The 20,766-nt window shown below is 39.6% G+C and overlaps 1 protein-coding gene across 26 annotated transcripts in view; it reads right to left on the reverse strand.

The window, feature by feature from the left end:
* Positions 1–20,766, reverse strand: part of SPTAN1 (spectrin alpha, non-erythrocytic 1) — a 47,067-nt gene that overhangs the window by 18,592 nt on the left and 7,709 nt on the right. For 9 of the 26 annotated variants that reach the window (XM_065035269.1, XM_065035257.1, XM_065035266.1 and 6 more), the window contains 27 exons: positions 20,450–20,689; positions 19,902–20,027; positions 18,058–18,198; positions 16,782–16,928; positions 16,039–16,172; positions 15,106–15,250; positions 14,857–15,011; positions 13,469–13,604; positions 12,854–12,955; positions 11,944–12,081; positions 11,577–11,687; positions 11,038–11,115; positions 10,706–10,861; positions 10,169–10,373; positions 9,858–10,039; positions 9,380–9,623; positions 8,937–9,059; positions 7,619–7,836; positions 6,796–6,888; positions 6,305–6,439; positions 5,654–5,802; positions 4,318–4,377; positions 2,735–2,933; positions 1,966–2,070; positions 1,364–1,387; positions 992–1,027; positions 479–526 (listed from right to left, as the gene is read on the reverse strand). In XM_065035269.1, coding sequence (XP_064891341.1) covers positions 479–526; positions 992–1,027; positions 1,364–1,387; positions 1,966–2,070; positions 2,735–2,933; positions 4,318–4,377; positions 5,654–5,802; positions 6,305–6,439; positions 6,796–6,888; positions 7,619–7,836; positions 8,937–9,059; positions 9,380–9,623; positions 9,858–10,039; positions 10,169–10,373; positions 10,706–10,861; positions 11,038–11,115; positions 11,577–11,687; positions 11,944–12,081; positions 12,854–12,955; positions 13,469–13,604; positions 14,857–15,011; positions 15,106–15,250; positions 16,039–16,172; positions 16,782–16,928; positions 18,058–18,198; positions 19,902–20,027; positions 20,450–20,686 — 3,627 coding nt within the window. In that variant the 5' untranslated portion in view covers positions 20,687–20,689. Of the gene's footprint in view, positions 1–478; positions 527–991; positions 1,028–1,363; positions 1,388–1,965; positions 2,071–2,734; positions 2,934–4,317; positions 4,378–5,653; positions 5,803–6,304; positions 6,440–6,795; positions 6,889–7,618; positions 7,837–8,936; positions 9,060–9,379; positions 9,624–9,857; positions 10,040–10,168; positions 10,374–10,705; positions 10,862–11,037; positions 11,116–11,576; positions 11,688–11,943; positions 12,082–12,853; positions 12,956–13,468; positions 13,605–14,856; positions 15,012–15,105; positions 15,251–16,038; positions 16,173–16,781; positions 16,929–18,057; positions 18,199–19,242; positions 19,312–19,901; positions 20,028–20,449; positions 20,690–20,766 lie in introns of all 26 variants that reach the window. The other 17 variants (XM_065035272.1, XM_065035267.1, XM_065035263.1 and 14 more) reach the window with 3 other exon arrangements.

Below are 20,766 nucleotides of genomic sequence, written 5' to 3' on the forward strand. Positions count from 1 at the left end.
AACATGCCAACACCTCCATCTCCATTCTCATAGGCTTTATTTCAGGGGTCTACTGCAAATACTGATAGCAATGCTGGAAGATTTCCTAAATCAGCTACGCTTCTACCTTTTACAGCACATAAACTTCATCAAGCAGTCAATAAGATAAATAAGAAGTCAAGATCGGCCTTTCACTGCAGGTGAAGGCTCCTATACTCTGCTTAATTCCAGAAGAATGGACAAATCCAAGTAGCCTAACTACATAAAATAATTTAAAGTTTTTTTTTTTCTGAGGATTTAAAATCAAATTATTTAATGTATATAGTAAGATATTGATGTAACCTGAGCAGCAAATGCTGTATATGTCAATACCTCTTTTCAACAGGTTGATTCAAAAAGGTTTATAAAGACTAATGAAATCTAAAGGCTATGGAAAACAAGGGTAAAAACAAAAAAGCTCTCAGCTTTTAAATCATCACAGAAAAAGTTATATTATTACCTTGATTGAGCTAAAGGTTGCCACTGTATGTACCATCAAACGTGCAGACTGTATGAAAAGGCAGAAACAAAAAAACGCAGCATTAAAGTCAACGCTAACCAGTCAGAGCCCAAAATCAGACTGGAAACAAAACCCCTCCTTAAAAATCCATAATGACTTTGCCTTGGTCAAAAACACAGACTTTGTAAAATACAACCCCACAAAACGCAGGAAAAAACGCACCCCTAGATTTTAAAGATTTCAATGAAAATTCCTGCTGAATGCTTCACAAGTTTTTGTAACGTGCTCGTTGAAGTAAACAAGCAAAGCAAAATGTCACTAACCCCAAACCAATGCTAACCCAAATGCATGCTGAGAGCAAGACACCGCTCAAATCACTTTGTCAACAGTCTTTAAACAGAAGGAAGTGGGATAAAAAAAGGGCATGTGAGAAGGTGTATGGTGTAAAAAAAATGATGCTCTGAAGTTTTTGTTTTACTTCCCTGGTGTGTGCTACTAAGCAATGGCACCCACCTTCCATGGAGAGGCCGTCTTAGAATCGGTTTCATCCTGTTTGAAAAGGCAAAGAAACAACTTTAAATAGGAAGCAAAATCTAAAACTAGCAGAATATACTAAAAATCTTCGGAAGTTCTCCATGTGCAATCCTAAACAGAGCACATCAATTTCACAAGCATCTGCATAATTTTGGGTTATCCCGCTTTGCGGTGATTCGTAGTGCAGGGTAAGACACTCGAGAAATAAAAGGATTGAAGAGATGATAATATTTTTATGTCCATTCAGAGTCATTATTGAGTTCCTTCATGAAAACGGACTACAATTACGGCTGAACTTGTACATCCCAAACCTGTTATAATTTCCACGCCATCTCAGAAATGAACACTTACCCTGGGCATGGCACCATAGACCTCCTGCAAAGGAACAGAAGCAACCTGTTATTTTCTAATAGAAACAAAGTTTCAACTCTTTTTGAGCAAGGGAAGGGAGCAGCAGATTTGCTTCCATCCTCCTCCTACAAACTGGTTACCACCAGATCCTTAAGCCAGATAGTGCTCGCACAACCTAAACTTGTAGAAATGGGAGTTTGGATGCTCAGCCATTTACTGCAATAAACCATCTCCGAGCTCAGAAAACAAACAAACTGCTTCAATACTCGGTGAGCGCTGGATACAATTATTTACAGAAATAGCACAAGTGTGTGAAAAGCTTGAAAAAAAGTTACTAAAATAAAAAAACAAACCAGAAAACTAACTGTATGTTGAGCTCTATTGTATTCCTCTTTTCCCCTAGCATTCCTCACCATTTTTCCTGCAAAAAACACATGAAGGCTGAAATTTCAAATTTGTATGAGGTAAAGCTAATGCTATCAGAGCAGAGAGCAAAAATGAATGGCTGGAATCTTGCAATGATGCACAAAGCAGAAGACAACAGACAAAAGAAAGGAAGAGCGTCTTTTTCTTCTCAAGACCAAGTCAGAGAGAAAGCGGACCTGTTGCTGTACTGCTTGCACTTCATCTGCCATCAACCCTTCCGACTCCAGGTCATTCGCAACCTTGTTTATGTCCTTCAGACGTGACTCGTTAGCTTTTAAATCCTGCACAGAACAGTAAAATATCACTGCGTTAACATTCACACAGGCAAAATACGTGGAACAAGTTGGCACACCAGGGGTGCCAAAAAGTACACAGTTTGTAAGCAGCAGGAATTCAGCACACTGGACCGGTACAGTTACCAGTGAATATACAACGTGGGAGAGTCTATGCCAAGAAACCCCAGCTGCCAGCACCAAGCATCAATGCAATAAAGAGAAAATAAAACCAAAAGGCTACCAGTGTTTTGAAGCAGAGAACTATTTTTCCATCTTGGGAAATATTCTACAGATGGAAAGTAAAATGCATCTTTCAACAAAAAGAAGAGAAATAGCTCAGTGAAGGTTGTGCTTTACACAAAATGAAATTCCTCCAAAGCCTCTCAGATTCTATATTTCGATGTGTTGAAAGAGAGTTTCTGTTCTCTGGATGCTGGGAAACACGTAGCAACCTCAAGACTGTAACCAAACTGAAGACTTTTAAATGTGGGATTCTCTCTATATTCACAAAACAAAATAAACCAAAAATGCACACACTCCTTTTTCTTTCCAACTAAAGCTATGTCTCCTTCTCAACTATGCTCAGCTATGAAGAATTATCACGGATATACAATCAGCCTGAGGGGAGAGACCAAAACCAACGCGCACATTCCGCAGCATTAGAACAAACCTTCTGAAAATCATCAAACTTCTTCTGCAGCACCTCCACCTGCTCCAGATCAGCACCCACTTCCTCGTTTGTGAGCGCGGCCTCCTTCTCATTGATCCACTGCTGGAGCTCGTTCGCTTCACGGAAAAGCATGAATTTTTTGCAGCTTTTCTCTAGCATGCCTTTGCGCTTTTCTCCCAGCTCAAGAAGAGAGTGATACCTGGAACAAGCAGGAGAGGGAAGCGGAGGCCAGTCAGACTGAACTGAGCAGAGTCACAGGGATTTACCAAGCACCGTGTCACCAAAGATGTGGAAAATCCCTGCAGGCTGTTCTACTGAGTGATCTACTTGCACGTGATGAGGTAAATCTTAAGTTAAGACTAGTCTCCCAGCTACTAGACATAAATGTCTTACTTAACCATAATTCAGGACAAAATCTGCCAAATGTTTAAAAAAAGGTGGAGTTTTTCTGACAATATGGGGGCAGCCGCACAATGTTTTCGTTTCCCACCTTGGAACACACAGGGAAACAGCAATTACACCTCCCAACTTCAAGAGCTCTATGGTGTAGCATTTTCCTAACCAATAACTCAGAGATTACAAAGTCTGTTGAAGAAAATCCTTGATACCCTGCACTGTAATGTCTACACATCAAACCAGTAATCAACTCTACATCTTTCCATGGAGGCAGACACATTGTGGTTTCCAATCTACTCTGGTTTACAGCTGGATAAAAATGAAATACGAATCTTTTGTATTAGGTTCCAATGGAAATGTTGTACCCTGACTTGAGGAGAACACTCCTGAAACCTGCCCTGACTGCAGCCGTTTGCCTCAGCACACAATTTCACGTATTAAACACTTGTGAAGTGCACAGAGGATCTGGGGCAAAATTCATTCACGCAAAGTTCCTTCGCAACACTTCAGAGATTGACATAATACTTGCACTTTTGAATCTCAAGATACATATTGTCTATGAAAAGGCACAGTCAATGAACACTATTACTTTGGATCTCCCAGCAACATAATGCAAACTTCGTATTTTTTCCAGGAGACCTGAATACAAGTGTGAAAATTACATTAATGTTATGATTTTTTTAAAAAAATCCTATATAAACTGATGTTTTTGACTACCCAGCATAAGTGTTACTTTAACTACAATAACCCCACTCTTCTCAAACTGTAAAGTACTCATATGTGACATAATACTTGGTATATGTATCTTTATATATATTTATATAAACAAACTAATATTTCTATCTGCACCTCAGAAAATGCAAGATATGCTTTCTAAAGAAAACAGTCTAGATACCGCTAAAGCCTCATTTGGTAAGCAAGATCAGCATAATGGAAAATAACGTCATTAACCAATTTAGCAGCACAGAGGTGACCAACAAGATAAGCAGCTGGCTGGATGGCTGGCTAGAAAGAACACAGGAAACACACACCGTGACACTCAACTAAACTGAAATAATTCACATTGCAGGAATTGCTTCCTTCAAGTCTCTTTGGAGCAGCTTTCCCAAAGAAAGAAACAAATAAAGGGAGGATGAAGAGTGACAGTACAGAGACAGCATGGTTTAGAAAGGGCTAATCCTACTCACAGTTCTTCGACCTGTTTCATACGCAGAGATACACTGCCGACCTCCTTAGTTATGAGAGTCCTGCACAGACAGAGGGAGCACAGCAAATGCATGCAAAAAATTAGTCAGATTAACAAAAATAATGAAAGCAGCAGCTCCATCCATGGGTTGTCTGTGGTAGGAGATGGTTAAGAGTTCACATTTAAATGGAGAAAATCAGGTGTCACTCAGAAGCAAACGAAGCAAATCAGACCAGGAGTACAATTCACATAAGGAAACCTCAGCAGTACAGTTAAACTCTCTCTATAAGGTCTCCTCATTTCCTGATCATTGTGCCATATGATTGTAAATTAAAAGGTTGTCCCCTCTCCTTGGCACTAAAATAAGGTGCCCTAGTTCCTGAAAGCAGCACGGAAACTTATAGAGAATGTTACACATTATTAAAATCCTGAACAAGGCACCACAACTTTCCAGCATCCTTTCTTCTCACCAGTACTTTTTTTTTTTAAAAAAATATATATATTTTTTAAAATTCTAGAGCTAAAGCTAGTAATTATTGTATTGCAGTGTAATAACCAGTGACTCAAAACAAATGAGTGGGAAGAAATTCTCATGTACAATGACAGCGTCACTGTGCAAACAGATGGGAGTATGCATAGAACTTTCGGCTTTGGCTTCCAAGTGGCCTGATAAGATGAGCCAGGAGCTCACAGCTATCACCCACAGCCCTTGCTTCAACTAATCTACAACAACCATGTGCTTGGTGAGGTCATCACTAAACTACCATCCAGTTTTAAAAGAGAAAAAAAAAAATAAGGAGGGGGCACCTTTTAGTGCATAATGGCAACAAATAATGGCACCACATTTCAGGAAAAAAGTAATGAGCTGTCACCAAAGCAGTCACAGCTCCTAAGGAGGTCACAGCTCCAGAGGCAGCCCTGTATAGGGAGGGTACTGTACTTTATGTAGCCAAATTTAAGAAAGCTTTTCAAAACAGATCACACATTAAGAAGTGACAACTACAAATACAAGAGCTGCTTAGGACAGATATAACTCACAAACAAGCTTAAGTTGTTAGGTACAACAACAAAAGAACACATAAAATACTGAAGTCAGACAGTAAATTGAGCTCTAGTGTAATGAGTTTTACAGTTAAAAAATGGAAAAAGCAATGAGAAAATCTAGAATAAGAATAAAACAACTCCACGTGGTGTCCCTGGTAGAGGAGCCCCTGCTTTTGCTCCAATTAATTACTCCCTGGTGCAAGAGGCATCAACCTAAACTTTTGGTATATGTGAGGCAAAGGCCAAGCCAGCAAACGCTGGATGGGTGTCGTATCTCATCAGTTAGATCTTACTGGTTGTCAATCTGCTCCTGTCGCAGTGCTATGCTGCCTTGCTCTTCCAGGAGATTCTCTCGGGATGCAGACTGGGCAGGATCCAGTTTTTTCACATAAGCAGCTGGTACAAAGCCCTGGCGATCATTAACTTCAACCTTCCACCAGTCCTGGAAATGAAAACAAATAAATAAAGCAACCACTGTGAGGCAAGCAGCAAGTGTGAAGTATGCTGAGCAACTGAAAGCTCAAAATTAAAGACTCCTGCTAACGCAAGAAAAACAGTGACGCTTACAACAGCTTGCTCTTTTTATAGAGATAATTTGAAACAAATAGTCTCTTGAAGACATCTAGGTCTTACTTCCACGTCTCCCCTCGTGTTTGGTCAAAAATTCCTAAACAGTAGGGAAATAAGTTCTCAGACACATGCCCTATAGCATATGTTGTTTATCTGACTTGGAAATGCTGGCAGCTGCAGAGGAGTCATGGAACAAGCTGACGAGGTGTGTGGAAGTGCTGAATGGGAACATGGACTAAACGTACAGATTCTTTAACTTCTTTGAATGCTCTTATTAAAACAAACAAAACCAAAACAACAAATAAAAATGCTCTGCAGGACGCACACCACCAAGTGAGCCAAGCAGCTCAGCAAACCAGAAGGCAAGCGCATACCTTGTTGGTGCTGTTGAGTAAGGTGAGGATATCTCCTTTTTTCATAGTCACCTCCCGGGGACTCTTCTCTTGGTAATCATAGAGTGCCAGAACAAGCTCTTTTCCAGTTTCGTCATCCGTGGGAGCAACTTGTTGCTAAAAAACAGGGAGCACAAGAAAAATGAGTCCTTCCATGTTTATTACAGTCAATGTAGTTGTCCTAAAAAAATACATCAGCCTTGGTTAAAGCTACCGTAGAGCCTTATAATGATTCTTGTTGAAATAAATGTAATGCAGACAGAGTCCGGGCTCAAACCTTGAAAACTACCACATTATGCTGTTTTCTTCTAATGCCACATAGCTGCCCAAATATAAGAACAGACAACTCATTTTTTTGAGAAAATCAAGTAGAGTCTGCAGTAAGTTCTCAAAAACAACAACTGTTATCAAGCTTTGCCTTTACCTTCTGCTGACCCAAGAATTTCAGCAACATGATTAGCATCTTTCCTTACCCTGCATGACTGGGCCTGTTCCCTTAATGCCTGTATGCTACTGCCGTAAGCGGAAAGATCAGACATCAAAGCTTCATGTTTCTTCAGAAGAGCCTGAAAGATAAAACCGACATGTACACCTGGCCCTTTTACAAATACTACTCTGCTTAAAATATTAATACATACTTTGGCTCCATACACAGGGAATGTGGGTTTTTCAGAGCTGCCAGTCTTGTGACGCTCATTAAGAGTAACTACTTCTATTTATTCCCAGGCTAGATAGTAGTTGAAATGCTTCTGGTGCTTTTCCTGTACCTTATCTCAGAAACATTCTTTTGTTGGGACCAGGAATAACACTGTTTCCAGAGTGATACGTGGTAAGTTTGAAAGTCCTGCACTTCATTTTGATGGAATGTCAGTCAGCAGTGTCTGGGACATGGTGTTTGGCCACAGAACAATATAGTAAAATAACTCCAGACAAAAAAATTACTTCCAAACCAACGAACTGCTGAAAATCAGACTCGCACTGAAACGCAACATCAGATGAGGAATTTGCTGATATTAGTCTCATTATATTTTACAAGAACCCTATTAAAAGTGAGCACAAATTTAAAGTTTCCTCACAATTAGCTGAATATACTGAAGAGCAAAATTTCGTGTGCAATAACTAAGGCACAGCAAAAACTGTCACGTTTTGACTCTGAGCTAAAATGCAGCTTGATTCAAGAACCTTCTGACTTTTTTCTTTAGAAGCCTGAAATTAGCAGAACTCTTTATTTATTTAGCACTGGACAAATCCTCGTTGTGCTTATGCAAAAGCGATTCAAACAACAATCTCAAATACCTCAGCAGAGTCTTCATCTTTTCCATAGTCTGTGCTGCCTACAATGGGCTCCTTTTCCCTCATCCAGGATTCTGCCTCGTTAGCATCAGCAAAGTACTGCTGAGCTTGCAGGGAATCCTCCAGGTCTTGTCGACGCTGCGATGCTTTAGCTTTTAGAGAGTCCCATTTTTGGTTTAGCTCGTTCAGTTTGATTTTCACATCCTCAGCTGCAAAATGTCCTGTGTCACAGAAAGAGAAACAAAGGATTTAATGAGACAAATAATACAGACTAAAAGATTATTCATATTTCTTGAAAGTCACAGAAATTAGACACATTTAAACCTATGTAGCCTATTCTGACTAGAATAATGAAAGCACAACTCAGCTTGTCCTTTTGCCTTGGACTGTAGCTCTCAATCAAACTATACCAGGAATATTTGAATCCTTAAGAACAAAACAAGCCACATCAGAGTATTGCCTCTCAATGATGAAACGCGAAACTCGTCTCTTTCCAGTGTCAGAGTTTTGACGTAGACAAATATTATTTCAGATCTGCATTCTGAATCCTGCCACGTATTGGAAAAAGCTCTTTCTGTTGTCCTTGACCCCTTTCGCCAGGTTTAATTCTAAGGAGGCCTTAGCTTTCCTAGTTGCCTCCCTACACCCTCTGACAACACCCTTATATTCTCCCCAAGTGGCCAGCCCCTCCGTCCATGATCTAGAAACTCTCCTCTTCCCCTTGAGCATACCCAGCAGTTTCCTGTTTAACCACACAGGTCTCCCGGCTCCCTTCCTTGACTTCCTACGTGTTGGGATGCTCTGATCTTGTGCCCGGTAGAAACAGTCCCATTCCTGTCCCAGCATCCTTTTGCCCCTGCAAGATAAACCTTTCCCACGTATCACTGTTTGGACTGGTGTCTTGTAAAACCAGCCGTTATCAAAGAACCCAAAGTCCTGCCTGTAGCACCAGTCCTGGAGCCAATTGTTTACAGACTGAATTTTTCTATTCCCTCTCATATAATCACCCAAAACTGGAAGGAGAGATTTTTTTAAATGGAGACTGAATATCACCAGCACAAAGCTGTTGAATTCAGCGCTCATATGTGATTGTGAAGAGCAGATGGAGATCTGTGAAAATCATGACACGTTCCCAATCAAGGAATCTATTTTTATTTTCAGGTGAAAGAACGACCAGAAGTTCATTCTGCTAGCAGGTACCTGCCTATTGCTTGGATAAAAACAGGCAGTAATTCTTAATTGTACAGGGCCAGAGAATAAAGTCCAGAACAACGACTTTTGCATTTCTGAAAGAGAAAGATTAAAAACAATTGAGACATACCCTCTTCCACCATAGCATTTCCTTTCTGTGTGACTGCTTTAATGCGGGGCTCATGGCCTGCAATTTCTGCCTGCAGAGCCTGGTGCTTCTTTAGCAGATTCTGGACACCGATTAAGTCCTTGCCTGAAAGATATAAAATAGTTAATCAGCTAATTCAGAGTCAGACTGACCAACAATGTCCAGGAATCTGTAACCAATGCTAGACAAACTTGCAGAATAAGAACTATCACAATGAAGACAGAGCTCTATGAAAACTAAGTTACACAATGGAATCGCAGAAGTAACATAAGTTAAAGAACCATGGGTGATGGCAAAGGTGTAACTGCAGGCAATGTTAATTACAACAAACATTTCAGAAATTTCCAGGGAATGTTCCATTAAGAGACAAGTTATGACAGAGCAATTCTGACACCTAAATCGTGCAGATATTGGGATGGACCCACCTCGGTTTGTTGAAGCTGCAATGGGTTCTTTTTCCCTAATCCAGGTCTCTTCATCCTCAATGTCACGGAAAAGCTGCTGCAGGCGAAGAGAATCAGCAAGTTTCTGCTTGCGAGCTACCATAGGATCCTTTAGAGCTTCGTAACGAGCTACTAAAGCTTCTTGTTTCTTCTTGATGTTGTCAGCATCAAAGTGCCCAGCATCTTGGAACTGGCGTGCCTGAATGGTAATGCCATCTATACGATCCTAAAATTAATTCAGCAACAGTATTATGTTAGAATCTCTGTAAAATGGTTGCAGAGACTGGAAACATTTTCAGTTCTTAGCTAATAATTTGCATTGTGACAGAAAATGATTTCTGATAAAGTGTAAAGACCAAAGCTACAAAATTACGAAAACTGAGACCTGCTAAGGTGTCTGGAGTGAATACTTTTGAGTGACCTGATCTAAAAGGGCAGGAGGAAAAATTACTCCCCTTACCTGATGGGCAGCAACATCTGCCTCTAGCAGGGCATGTTTCTTCTGAAGATTCTGAACATTAGTAAGATCTTTTCCATAATCATCAGAAGCCAGGTGTCCCTCCACTTCATACAGCCAGAGCTCTATGTCCTCCACATTGCGATTAAACTGCTGCTGTTGATTGGCTTCACGCAGTTTTATACCTGCCCGAGACAGAGCGGAAAGAGGAAAACACAACTTACGTTTTCCACTTCATTTAACCCCCTTCCTGCCTTCTCCCAGTTAAACTCTCTAGAAAAAGAACTGCCTGTATTCCTCTGAGCAAGTCATACCTTTGAGCTCAGTGGCCTCCAGAAGTTTCTTCCACAAGCTGATAACTTCATTCATGCGAGCTGCCACTTCGTCAGATGCGTAGTGATTGACATCAATCAACTTCTGGCCAGCTTTCTCCAGCGCATCAATACGGCTCTGATTAGCAGAAAGCTCTGCTTCAAAAGCCTGATGTTTCTGAACTTTACCTTGCAAGTTCGATGGATCCTATAGATGAAGAAACAATAAGAAACTTTCAATCCCAAAATTGTATCTATAGGTCTCTAAAGAATTTTTAAAATTAGACTGCATTCATATACATGCCAAAATGGCACAAGAGGATTTGGTGCCAAAAATATGCCTTTGAAATCAGAACACTTCAGCTATTGAATAAGTATGATTACAGCATTATGGGAAAATCCCCCTTGGGCTCAGAGAGAAACTGCAGTTCCTCCTCTTGCTATTAACACTCCCTACTATCAGCAACATTTTGGCTGACACTGCTTCATATCATTGGAGCATTGCCTTAAAATTACTCTAATGTTCGTCTTCGTGTTTACCTTGTATGCCTCATCTGTTGCAGTTTTCATTTTTTCATTAACCCAACTCTTTAGCTCATCGGAGTCTCGGAAAAACTGCTGCAGATGGAAAGAATCTGCAAGCTGAGCACGGCGGTACATAGCTCGTTCATGAAGGGCATTTCGGCGGCTCAGCAGCTGAAAATAGAAGTCAAGGTTTTAAAATTCTTCAAGCTTGTAAGAACCACCACTGTATCTGCACTTTTGGAGGAGAGAGCTCCACCGACTTATCCTATATAGCACTCATACCATTTAACATAATAAAGCAGAACATGATTTAAAGTCTACAGTCCATATCTATTTTAGATACTTACAGCATCTCTGCGTGTAGCAACATCATCCATGGCATAATGGTTATTCTGAATCAACTTAGTAGCAAACTCATCTAATGCCTAAAGAGAAAACAGGTTTCCATTTACTTGGTGTAACAGAAATTGTTTGTGCAAGTTTACTCAGATTAATTCTCAAAAGCTTGTCACAATAAATCTATCAGAAAGCCATTAAGATAGGTGTTGTTACTCCCTTTTTTATCTGTACCATCATCTTACGTGTGGAAGAGTGTAGATTTTTTTACAAATCCTCATCCACACGTGTGCTGGCACGATATACCAGCACTGGGTTACTTAGCTCTCTAAGGCTGCAATTGAGCCCTAGCCTATATTTCCCACTATTTTCCATTTTAGGGACAATACACATAACTTAGAGATAATACATCCCACAAACAGTGGCTCATTCTGCAGAGCAAACCCCATCCTTCTCTGTCATCCTCCAGCAGTGTCTCCTCCCACTCAACACATTCATTTGTTTCATTTCTTGCTCATTTAGTGATGACCTAATGTAAGTGTCATCTTACTGTGATTTTCTCCTCTTGGGCACTTAAGGATTTTTCAAAGTCCTCATGCTTTTTTAGAAGAGCCTCCACACTATCCAGAGAATCACCAAGGTCTTCATTCAGCAGAAATGCCTAAAGTAAGGAAACAAACACATTTTTATGTTTCCATGCTCCTCTAAGTTAAATCAAGCACAGTCAGTGATGTATCCTACCGTATGATTTAATTGATAAGGATGATATATTGGGATGGCGTTCCCTATACACCTTCAACAGCCAAAGGTTCTGAATAATTCACCGCCACTAGCGAATACCAGCTGTTTAAGTCTACAGAAGACTAGGCAGAAATGAAAATCAACCATATCTGGAGAGTTCAAAGACATGCACTCACTTCTTGTTTGCTCATCCAGTTGTCCACTTGTTCGGTATCTCTGTAGAAAAGCTGCAGGTCCATGCACTGTTCGTACTGTTGCCTGCGAAGCTCCCATAGTTCTAGCAAGGCAGACCTTTCATCTGAGAGGATGGTCAACTAATGGATGGGAAGAGGAATATATAATCATTTGATTTAACGGTCTGGTTCATTTCCATCTCAATGTAAAATCAAGTTGGAACTCTAAAAAAGTGGTTAATACTGGACTGAAAATGACCTCCCGTGTAAAGAATAATTCTCCTGTCACTGACATCACCCTCCTCACACAGGTCAAGCCTCTTCTCAGCTTATCAAGCTTGAGTAGTGGCTACAACCTTCTCATGTCAGTCAGAAACCTCTCCTTTTCCAAATTAAATCTACACAGAGATATTTAATGGACAACTGCTGGTTTTGACTGCAGGCCTATTCATAAGAGAAGCTCTTCAGCAAACTATCCTGCTCCCTCAGCCTCTGAAACCTCTTTGACCCACCGCTGCAACATTTGAACTGACTGACCAATGTTTCAATATGCAGACTTCATGAGAGGCCTCATTAGTTTGAAACCCAAAACTTAGACATACTAAATATTTGCTGACACTTTTGAGAGCAAACCTAAACTTAGATAAACAGATAACTTTTTTCTTTTGGAGGAAAGACAAATTAGTAGTTCCTAATTGATTGTACTAATAGCCCTAATAGTTTCTACTAATAAATAGGCAGAAGCTGCTGATTTGAGAATGAAAAGCACACATCACTTATATACACTAAAAAGCCCTGAAACCTAGAGGGATGATACTTTGCAGCTTATGATCTTAACAAGAAATGAACTTTTAAATTGTGGGACACAGAAAAAGAGACAAAACTCTTCTAGGAGCTCTTGCTCTCAACTTACCTTTTCTTTAACTTCGTCAGAAGCGTAGTGCCCAGCAGCAAGCAAAGCCTGGCCAGACTCATCAGCAGATTTGAAACTATCTTCATGGGCATCAATTTCTCCCTATGAAAGGGGACGACGTAAGTGTCAGAATATGAAAACTGCTATTGAAAATAACACAGAGACAACAGTCTGGACACCTGAATGATACACATTCGACTACCTTTAAATACATTACACCTAACATAAAAACTAGATTGAAATACATTACCTTAACATGCAGATCAGGCAAGTATAAATTCACACGTTAAAATGAAACTAAATGTTGGTTTTAAGCTGCACTCTTTCTGCCTACTTATGGCAATTCCTCATGATGGAGAACTAAAACAGTCATTAGTTCTACAGACTGCGACCACATCTAACCTATTTTTTATAAAATATTATCATAAGCATTCTTAAATACTTATTTATTAGTGTATATCTAGTACCAAGAAACAAAGTAAAAATATTAAATCAGGACAGCAAACTAGTACTGTGTTCTTTGCACAAAGGATTCTAGTGATACAAAATCAGCTGTTCTGACTCAGAGACTCTGTTAGACACACAGATCAGTTCTAGGGGTTGCTATCATTATACCTTATGTTCCTGATGTCTGTCTAGAAGGGCTTCTGCTCCAGCCACGTCATTGGCAAGTTCATCTGCATTAATCAGAGCCTTCATCTCGGTCACCCAGCTGGTGAGGTCTCGGAAATCCGCAAGAAAGCGCTGCAGCCTTAGGAAAGCAAAAGAAAAAATGGTTGCAATAATTTGTTTGCATAGTTTCTCCATCCTTACCCCAAATAAAGCATAACAAACATAAAAGTGGTTCATCTGATACAAACAAAAAAGACAATACCAAAATGCAACCAGAATATTAAATAACCAAATATGCTGTCAATCAAAAAAACAAGCCTTTTAAAGTTACGAAAAAGCTAGGTTCAAAATAAATTTCTCAAAGGCATGTTTTGCATATAACCTATAGTGAAAGTAAAAGGAATATTCTGAACTATAAGCTTATATACGTTGACAGCAACAGAAATCAAACAATAGTTCTCAGGCAGAGTGTTCCAAGACAGCCCACAGGATTGGTGCTGTCACAAGCATAACAGTGTGTGTTGGGAAAACGAGAGAAACTTTCAACTGCACATGTCTCAGCCTTAAAACAAGCAAACAAATTCTCAGACTCCCTTCAGCACACCTCTACAGTTATTGTCTTTGGCAGGTGCTTAACACTTATCAGCAAAAGTGATCAGTTTCTGCTTCCCTTTTAAATTTGCTGTTAATTGACCTGAAGAGATTATGACAGGGAAAGCAGAGGAAAAGGATTACTCATGTGGGTCTCTACCACCATAAATCCTGCATCACAGGAACAAACAGCAGAAAAACAAAGCCAGAAAGGATGTAAACTAACCACCATCTTAGGGTTTCTTTTTAGTATGGCTTCTCTATAGTGATCTAACAGATGGTGTTTCACAGACAACCACGCTAGTATAGAAACAAGATTGAATAAAGACAAATCCCACAGCAAGCAACTATCACAGAAACAGGTACTTCATTTAGTCTGGGACAATAAATCAAACAACATACCCTTCTTTAGTCTTCAGAGAATCATAAGGACTCCATAGTGAACAAATTAATAATAAGAGTACAAAAAATCCCCACCAAAACTAAAACAGCCAGATATGTACTTCAAAATGCAGATATCAAATCAGATGGGAAAAAAAACAGATGTCCCAAAACATCAAAGTGTCTGTTTTCATAATTGATCCAAATCCAGAGAATGACCAAAAGCTGAAAGTATTTATCATATAAATATTTATTTTACTACAATAAGTTATTGTAAAATACTATTTGGTGAAAAAGACTACTGCTGAAAACAGCAGAATCCTCCCAAAATATTGGGAAGAGCGTCACTTTCTTCTCAAGAGCCCCCTGTCAAATTTGCATAATGAAGACAGGTCATTGCGGCACTCCAGCATTCCTACCTGTAGGAGTCGTTAAGGCGAGCGTGCCTCTCTGCTGCTGAAGTTCGGATCTGTTCCCAGTTGGCAATCAGCTCCTCCCGTTTCACTTGAATTTGAGAAGCATTTATGGGGTGGGACTGCTGCAAACGGTCGGCTTCTGCACAAAGGGCCTTGACCTAAACCCAGCCACACACAGGGAGTAAGCTTCTAGTCTTCTACAAGCAGGTTACCTCATTTGAATTGTAGGTAAAATGCATCTCATATGGGTACCTTATCTTCCAGAGCTGCAAGATCTCTTTCCAGGCCTTCATGTTTACGCAATAAAGCCTGCACACTTGCCAAGTCTCTGCCAAAATCATCTGAGGCCATCAACTGTCCTTTCTCCTTAATCCAGCTGATTGTTTCATCCACATCCCTGCAAAACAAAGCACAAATTGAAAGCAGTCTATCTGGTACGGAAAAAAGGAAGAAGGCAGGATGTTTTCCTGTATGTATGCCAGACGTACTGGCATACAAGCCCGTATACATAAACACCACAGCCAACTACAATCATCCTTTAAAAAAGAAACCACCACCACCACAAAACCACAAACCCCCCTCTCTCTCTCTCTCTCTATATATATATATATGTATATATATATATATATATATATATTTTTTTTTTTTTAAATTAAAAAAAAGCCTTAAAGTGTATTGGCAGCCCATTCTTCAGATGGTATTACCAGATGCAAATAAGGAATTGCAGCACCACCGAGCACCATCACCCAGCAGGCCTATTTCCCACTCTAGACCCTTCTCTGACTTAATTACAGCAAACCTGAAAATGCTGTTAATAGAGATGAGGATAGAAAGACACTACTCGAATACCCCAAAACAATCGGACTGGCATCCAACAATAAACAAATACCCTTTTAAAGCTCATCTAGGACAGAATTGGGGGAAAAAGCCCACAGAGCAAAGGGAAGCAAAACTGCCATTAGCAAGAATGAACAAAACCACAAGTGTTGAAAAGCTAAATCAGAATGACTATTCTAAGGTAATTCTAGAACAACAAGGTGCTTATTAAACAAGTCACACAGAAGAGTAGAGCAAAAACGTAACAGACAACAGTAGCTCTTCTCATAATACTGCGTGCAGCTGAACGCTCTATTAAATATCCACACAAGTATTACATCGCTTCAGCAGATCCAGCCAAGATCGTACCTGTTGAAACGCTGAACTTCCGCTGCCCCAAAGAGTTTTCCTTGCCTCTGAAGGGCAAGCCCCTTGAGACGCTGCCAGCTTGCATTTACTTCATCCTGTTTGGACTTAATCAGTTCCTCTTCAGGGTGTTGTTCCTTGCGAGAAAGGAAAAACGCTGTTTTCATATGTTCTGTGGTTTTATATCCATTGACAAAACCTCTAAACATATCTGTTTTTTAAGGGATTAACTTATAAAAACCGTACTTTACAGACGATTTGATAGTTTTCCTGAAACCTCACCATATAAGCATTCAATATTTTTGCAGTAGTTTAAGTTTCCCCATCCACTAATTAGTCAACAGGAAGAGGGCTGTAAACAGAACCTTTTTTTTCCTGGATGCAATACTTCCTGACCTCCCTGCATCCTTGATCAAGCCCCAGATGACATACTAAAAGATTTATTGATTCTGGTTGTCCAAGGGAAATACATTTAACATCAAACACAACAAGTTTCTCTTACTAATCACTACTCCCCATATTTTCAGGAACTTTCTCAGCTGGGGCAGTTACTCAAGCTGTTCAGCAGAACAAGTGAATCAAATAATGAACATTTAAGATTAAGATAACCAAGGAACTAGGCACACGTAGAGTAAAACCTTAAAATCTGCTACGAAACCAGAGAGGAAAAAGAGGAAGCTGCACACAAAAGGTCTCTGGTATAAACGAGACTTGCCAAGAGTGATTTAACACACATAAATGTTTACCTGGATAAGTTTGCCAGCAAACTGGTTCACTTCGTTGACTCTTTCCTCATGAGCTGCAAGGTCTGTCTGGAACTCTTCAAACTTCTTTTGCAAAACCTCAACGTGCTCCAAGTCCTGCCCAAGCTCTTCTGAGGTCACTATTGCTTCCTAGCACATTGAGGGAAAAAACCTCAATTTCAGCATGACTTATCAGAAACCACTACTAGAAATCATGAAACAAACTGTCCTAATTTTGAATAGGTCAAAGATAGTTAAAATCACTGTGTTTAAAGTCAGATTTAAGACTACAATATTTCCTTCTTTACTCCCCCTCCAACATCTTTCCATTATTGCAGAAAACATGCAAGATCACTAAGGCTATTATTGCTTCATCTTGCTTGCCCTTATTAATTTTTCAATGTATTGAATATAACCAGTTCTATTATCACACATTTTATGTTCTGTGCACAATTATGACTATTACAACAACTGAAACTAGTGAAAGAAAATACACACAGAAAAAAACCATGCTTTTAAAACTCCAAAATAACAACCGTGCTTTTTCAGAGTACAGACAGACTCAGAATTTCACATTTTTAGATTGTTTATGGCCATTCACTGTAGCCTTCTGATGCAAGATTTCTTTATGAAAAATGCACCGTCACATTCAGTGACAGTTATGCAGGGTTTACGGTTTGAACCCACAGTGACACAAAAGAGCAAACCATCATTAAGAAAACCAATATCATCATTTCGTGGCTTTTCTTCTTGATAGTGTGGTTTGTGGCCCGTTTCCTCAGAGTTCAAAGAATCAAGAGCCAACAGTTCTCTTGCAGTGAACATCCTTATAATGTGTATCTAAAGACACTCCAGTCATTAAGTAATTACGTACATGCTGCTTGCTGATTAAGCTGGCTACTTTCTACAACAGATCACTTTGAATACCTATAAAAAACATTTGCTTTTACATGTTGTAGATTTCCCTCATAGGAAACTTGAATTTGATTACTATGAGAAATACAAAGGTCTCCTCAAAGCAAAGAATTAATTATGTTTAATTACGCTCCCCAATAGGCAGGCTTCTTCTCTTAGTCTAGCACCTTTTATTTGTTCCTGCAAAAGAAGGAATGGTAGTCTGCATACCTGCTGTTTATAAAATAAGATAAATGAAATGTATAGGTGCCTTTAAAAGCTCTCTGTGACTACCTGAATTCCAACAACGATACGTTGATAGAAAATTTTAACACAAACACAAATTTCCCATTAAGAAGACAGTAAATGCAGGTAATAATTATACCTTGTCATTGATCCAGTCTAAGACATCTTCACATTCTCGTAAGTATTGCACCAGCTTCTGTGCCTGCAACAATTTGACTCCCTTCTCTCTCATCTTTTCCAACAGCAATTCCCATAGTCGGTGCAGCTCCTGCAGCCGAGTCTAGAACAACACGATGCTGTTATTAAAATCATGTCTCAGAAAAGACTGATTTTTCCCTTCCTGACCGTAACAGAATACAAAGAGCGACAAACCTCATAACAATTTCATCTCCAGTCATTAGTTTTCAAATTATGAAAAGTGATGTAACAACACACTCAGTTACACACCGGTGGGTATGCTCAAGTGGAAGAGGAGAGTTTATAGATCACGGAAGGAGGGGCTGGCCACTTGGGGAGAACATAAGGCTGTTGTCAGAGGGTGTAGGGAGGCAACTAGGAATTAGAAATTCCTGAAAGGAGTATTTAAACACTTGTTACTAATGAAGCTATCAAATAGTTAATTTTACATAACTATGAGGTAAAAATTTTGAGAGAAATTTTAAGTTCTATGCCAGTGTGAAATCAGACCAAAAATTTGCTGCCATCCCCTTCAAATGTTCAGTCTTTTACATGGAAGTCAACTCCCAGTAAGTGAATCTCATCTTGGGAATCTCATTTTGGGATTTACTTTTATTTAAGACCACACATTTGTTTCAAGTGAAACTTGTGCCACTTTACAGTATTTGAACCATTTCTCTTAGCACTAGTCAGTTAATATATTTAACCAACATTGTTAAGTAATGTAATACTGAAATACTAGTAGCAATCACTAGTTTTAATATTGAGTCTCTCTCTGACTGCACTTTGACTTTCAAAACTGTTGGGAGCAACCACAAATTTTATAGACAAATAAAAGAAAAACCACACTCCCACACAGAAACACAGCTTGCAAAACAGGAAAGTATCTGCTCCACCCATCATCCGTAACGCTTTGCTCATCAAGACCTGAAACTTGAAAGTCACGCTAGAGAAGCTTTTGAACATCCAGCACGGGCAGATGCCCGTTTAATCCATTTAGAAAGCTCCAGTAGGTTTGAAGGGAGGAAAGAGCTCACACAACTAATTTTCCTAGCGCTGCCCAAAAGGATAGTGCAAATCGTCAACCAAGGAAGAAAGAGGATATGGCAAAAAGAAGTTGCACCACACAGCCAGAAGTTTCACCTACTCGTATGTGGGACCCCACTTGGGTGGCGGTTACTATGGGGCGCTGTGCAGTCCGGTACGGCGTGAAGGACTGAACCATTAAAAGGCAAATTACCACTCCAAACAGAACACAATTATCAACTTACATTAAGCAACTAAGACACAGTATTACTTAAGATCACTCAACTGCAAAGCATTGTTTGTTTATTTTTCCTATTTCTGGTAAAGATTAATGATCATAATGAGATTTTCAAAACAATAATTACCTTTAGGTTTTTTAAATTTAATTGCTATATACAAGCCAAAAAAAAGAGTGGTCAGCATCCCCTACACCAGGCCTTGTGAATTTGCTGCTTGTGCCAGTTTGGGAAGAACAACACGTATAATTAATCATTTGCCTTGTGACTTTCAAAATGTCTTTGAATTACTGATCATTTTCTAGTCCAAATTCCTGGACTCCACTGGCAGCCAGTTCAGCTCAGAACTGGATCCAACAACAGATACGAGCTGGGTGCTCGTGTAAGAGAAAAGTAGCTATAAGTTTCATAAATACAAATTCTCTTGTGATTTCACTAACTAAATATCTGTAGAATTTTGAATTAGAATACAGAGTTATCCATGCAGTTTGCATGAAGTATTTAGAGAAAAGCCCGTAAGAGAAAAAAAAGTTTTAAAACTCACTCTAATGGTTTCAGATGCAAAATGGCTTTCATTAATCATCTGATTTCCAGTCTCATCCAGTTTAACGATGGCCCCTGAATTGGCCTGCACCTCAGCTTCGAAGGCTTGGTGCTTCTGCAGCTTCCCCTGCAAGAAAAACATCACAGAACGTGGCTGAGATTTGGTGCATAGCCCTCCTCCACATTGCCCAGCATCAAGATTTCAAGTGGATTTTATGCATTCAGTACTGACAAACAAACAATAAAATAGTGTAGTTGAAATCATAGCTATATCATGTTTCACGGGTGGATTCAAACATCCCAATTTTCATTATTTCATTATTGTGTTTGCTCTTGTACACTGGAGTGTTCAAACATCTGAGAACCCGTCAGCTCAGCAAAGAAATCAGACTTTTGAAGAATGCTTTGTAAGGCTGCAGGTATTTGCATCCAGCTTTCTTCACCACTCTTGGATCAAGTTACATTTATGTGTTTGTTCCTTCTGTCCCAGTTGACCTGGTGCAACCCAATATTAATAGCCCAGGAATAGAAAGCGGCAGGAGGACTTGCCTGCAGGTTGCTGGGGTCTTTGTAATTTTCATCAGATGCTATCTGCAGTTTCTCTTGGATCCATTTTTCCAGCTCATCTGCATCACGCTGGAAGAACTGGAATCGATAGGAATCTTCAAGTTTTTGGCGCCTTAGAGAAGATAGTTCCTTGAACCTGTGGTAACGGTCCAAAACTTGTTGGCGCCTTTCTTGGATGTCTTCTGCTGTTTCCAGCACTTTTACACCACTGGGGTCCATTTTCTGAAAGCCAAAAGAACCCACATTTTCTTTGTATTATTATAAAGCAATGGTAGGGCAGGAAGAGATCCATGAAAGAA

Source organism: Columba livia, chromosome 19 (genome assembly GCF_036013475.1).
Source record: "Columba livia isolate bColLiv1 breed racing homer chromosome 19, bColLiv1.pat.W.v2, whole genome shotgun sequence".
Lineage (NCBI taxonomy): Eukaryota > Metazoa > Chordata > Aves > Columbiformes > Columbidae > Columba > Columba livia.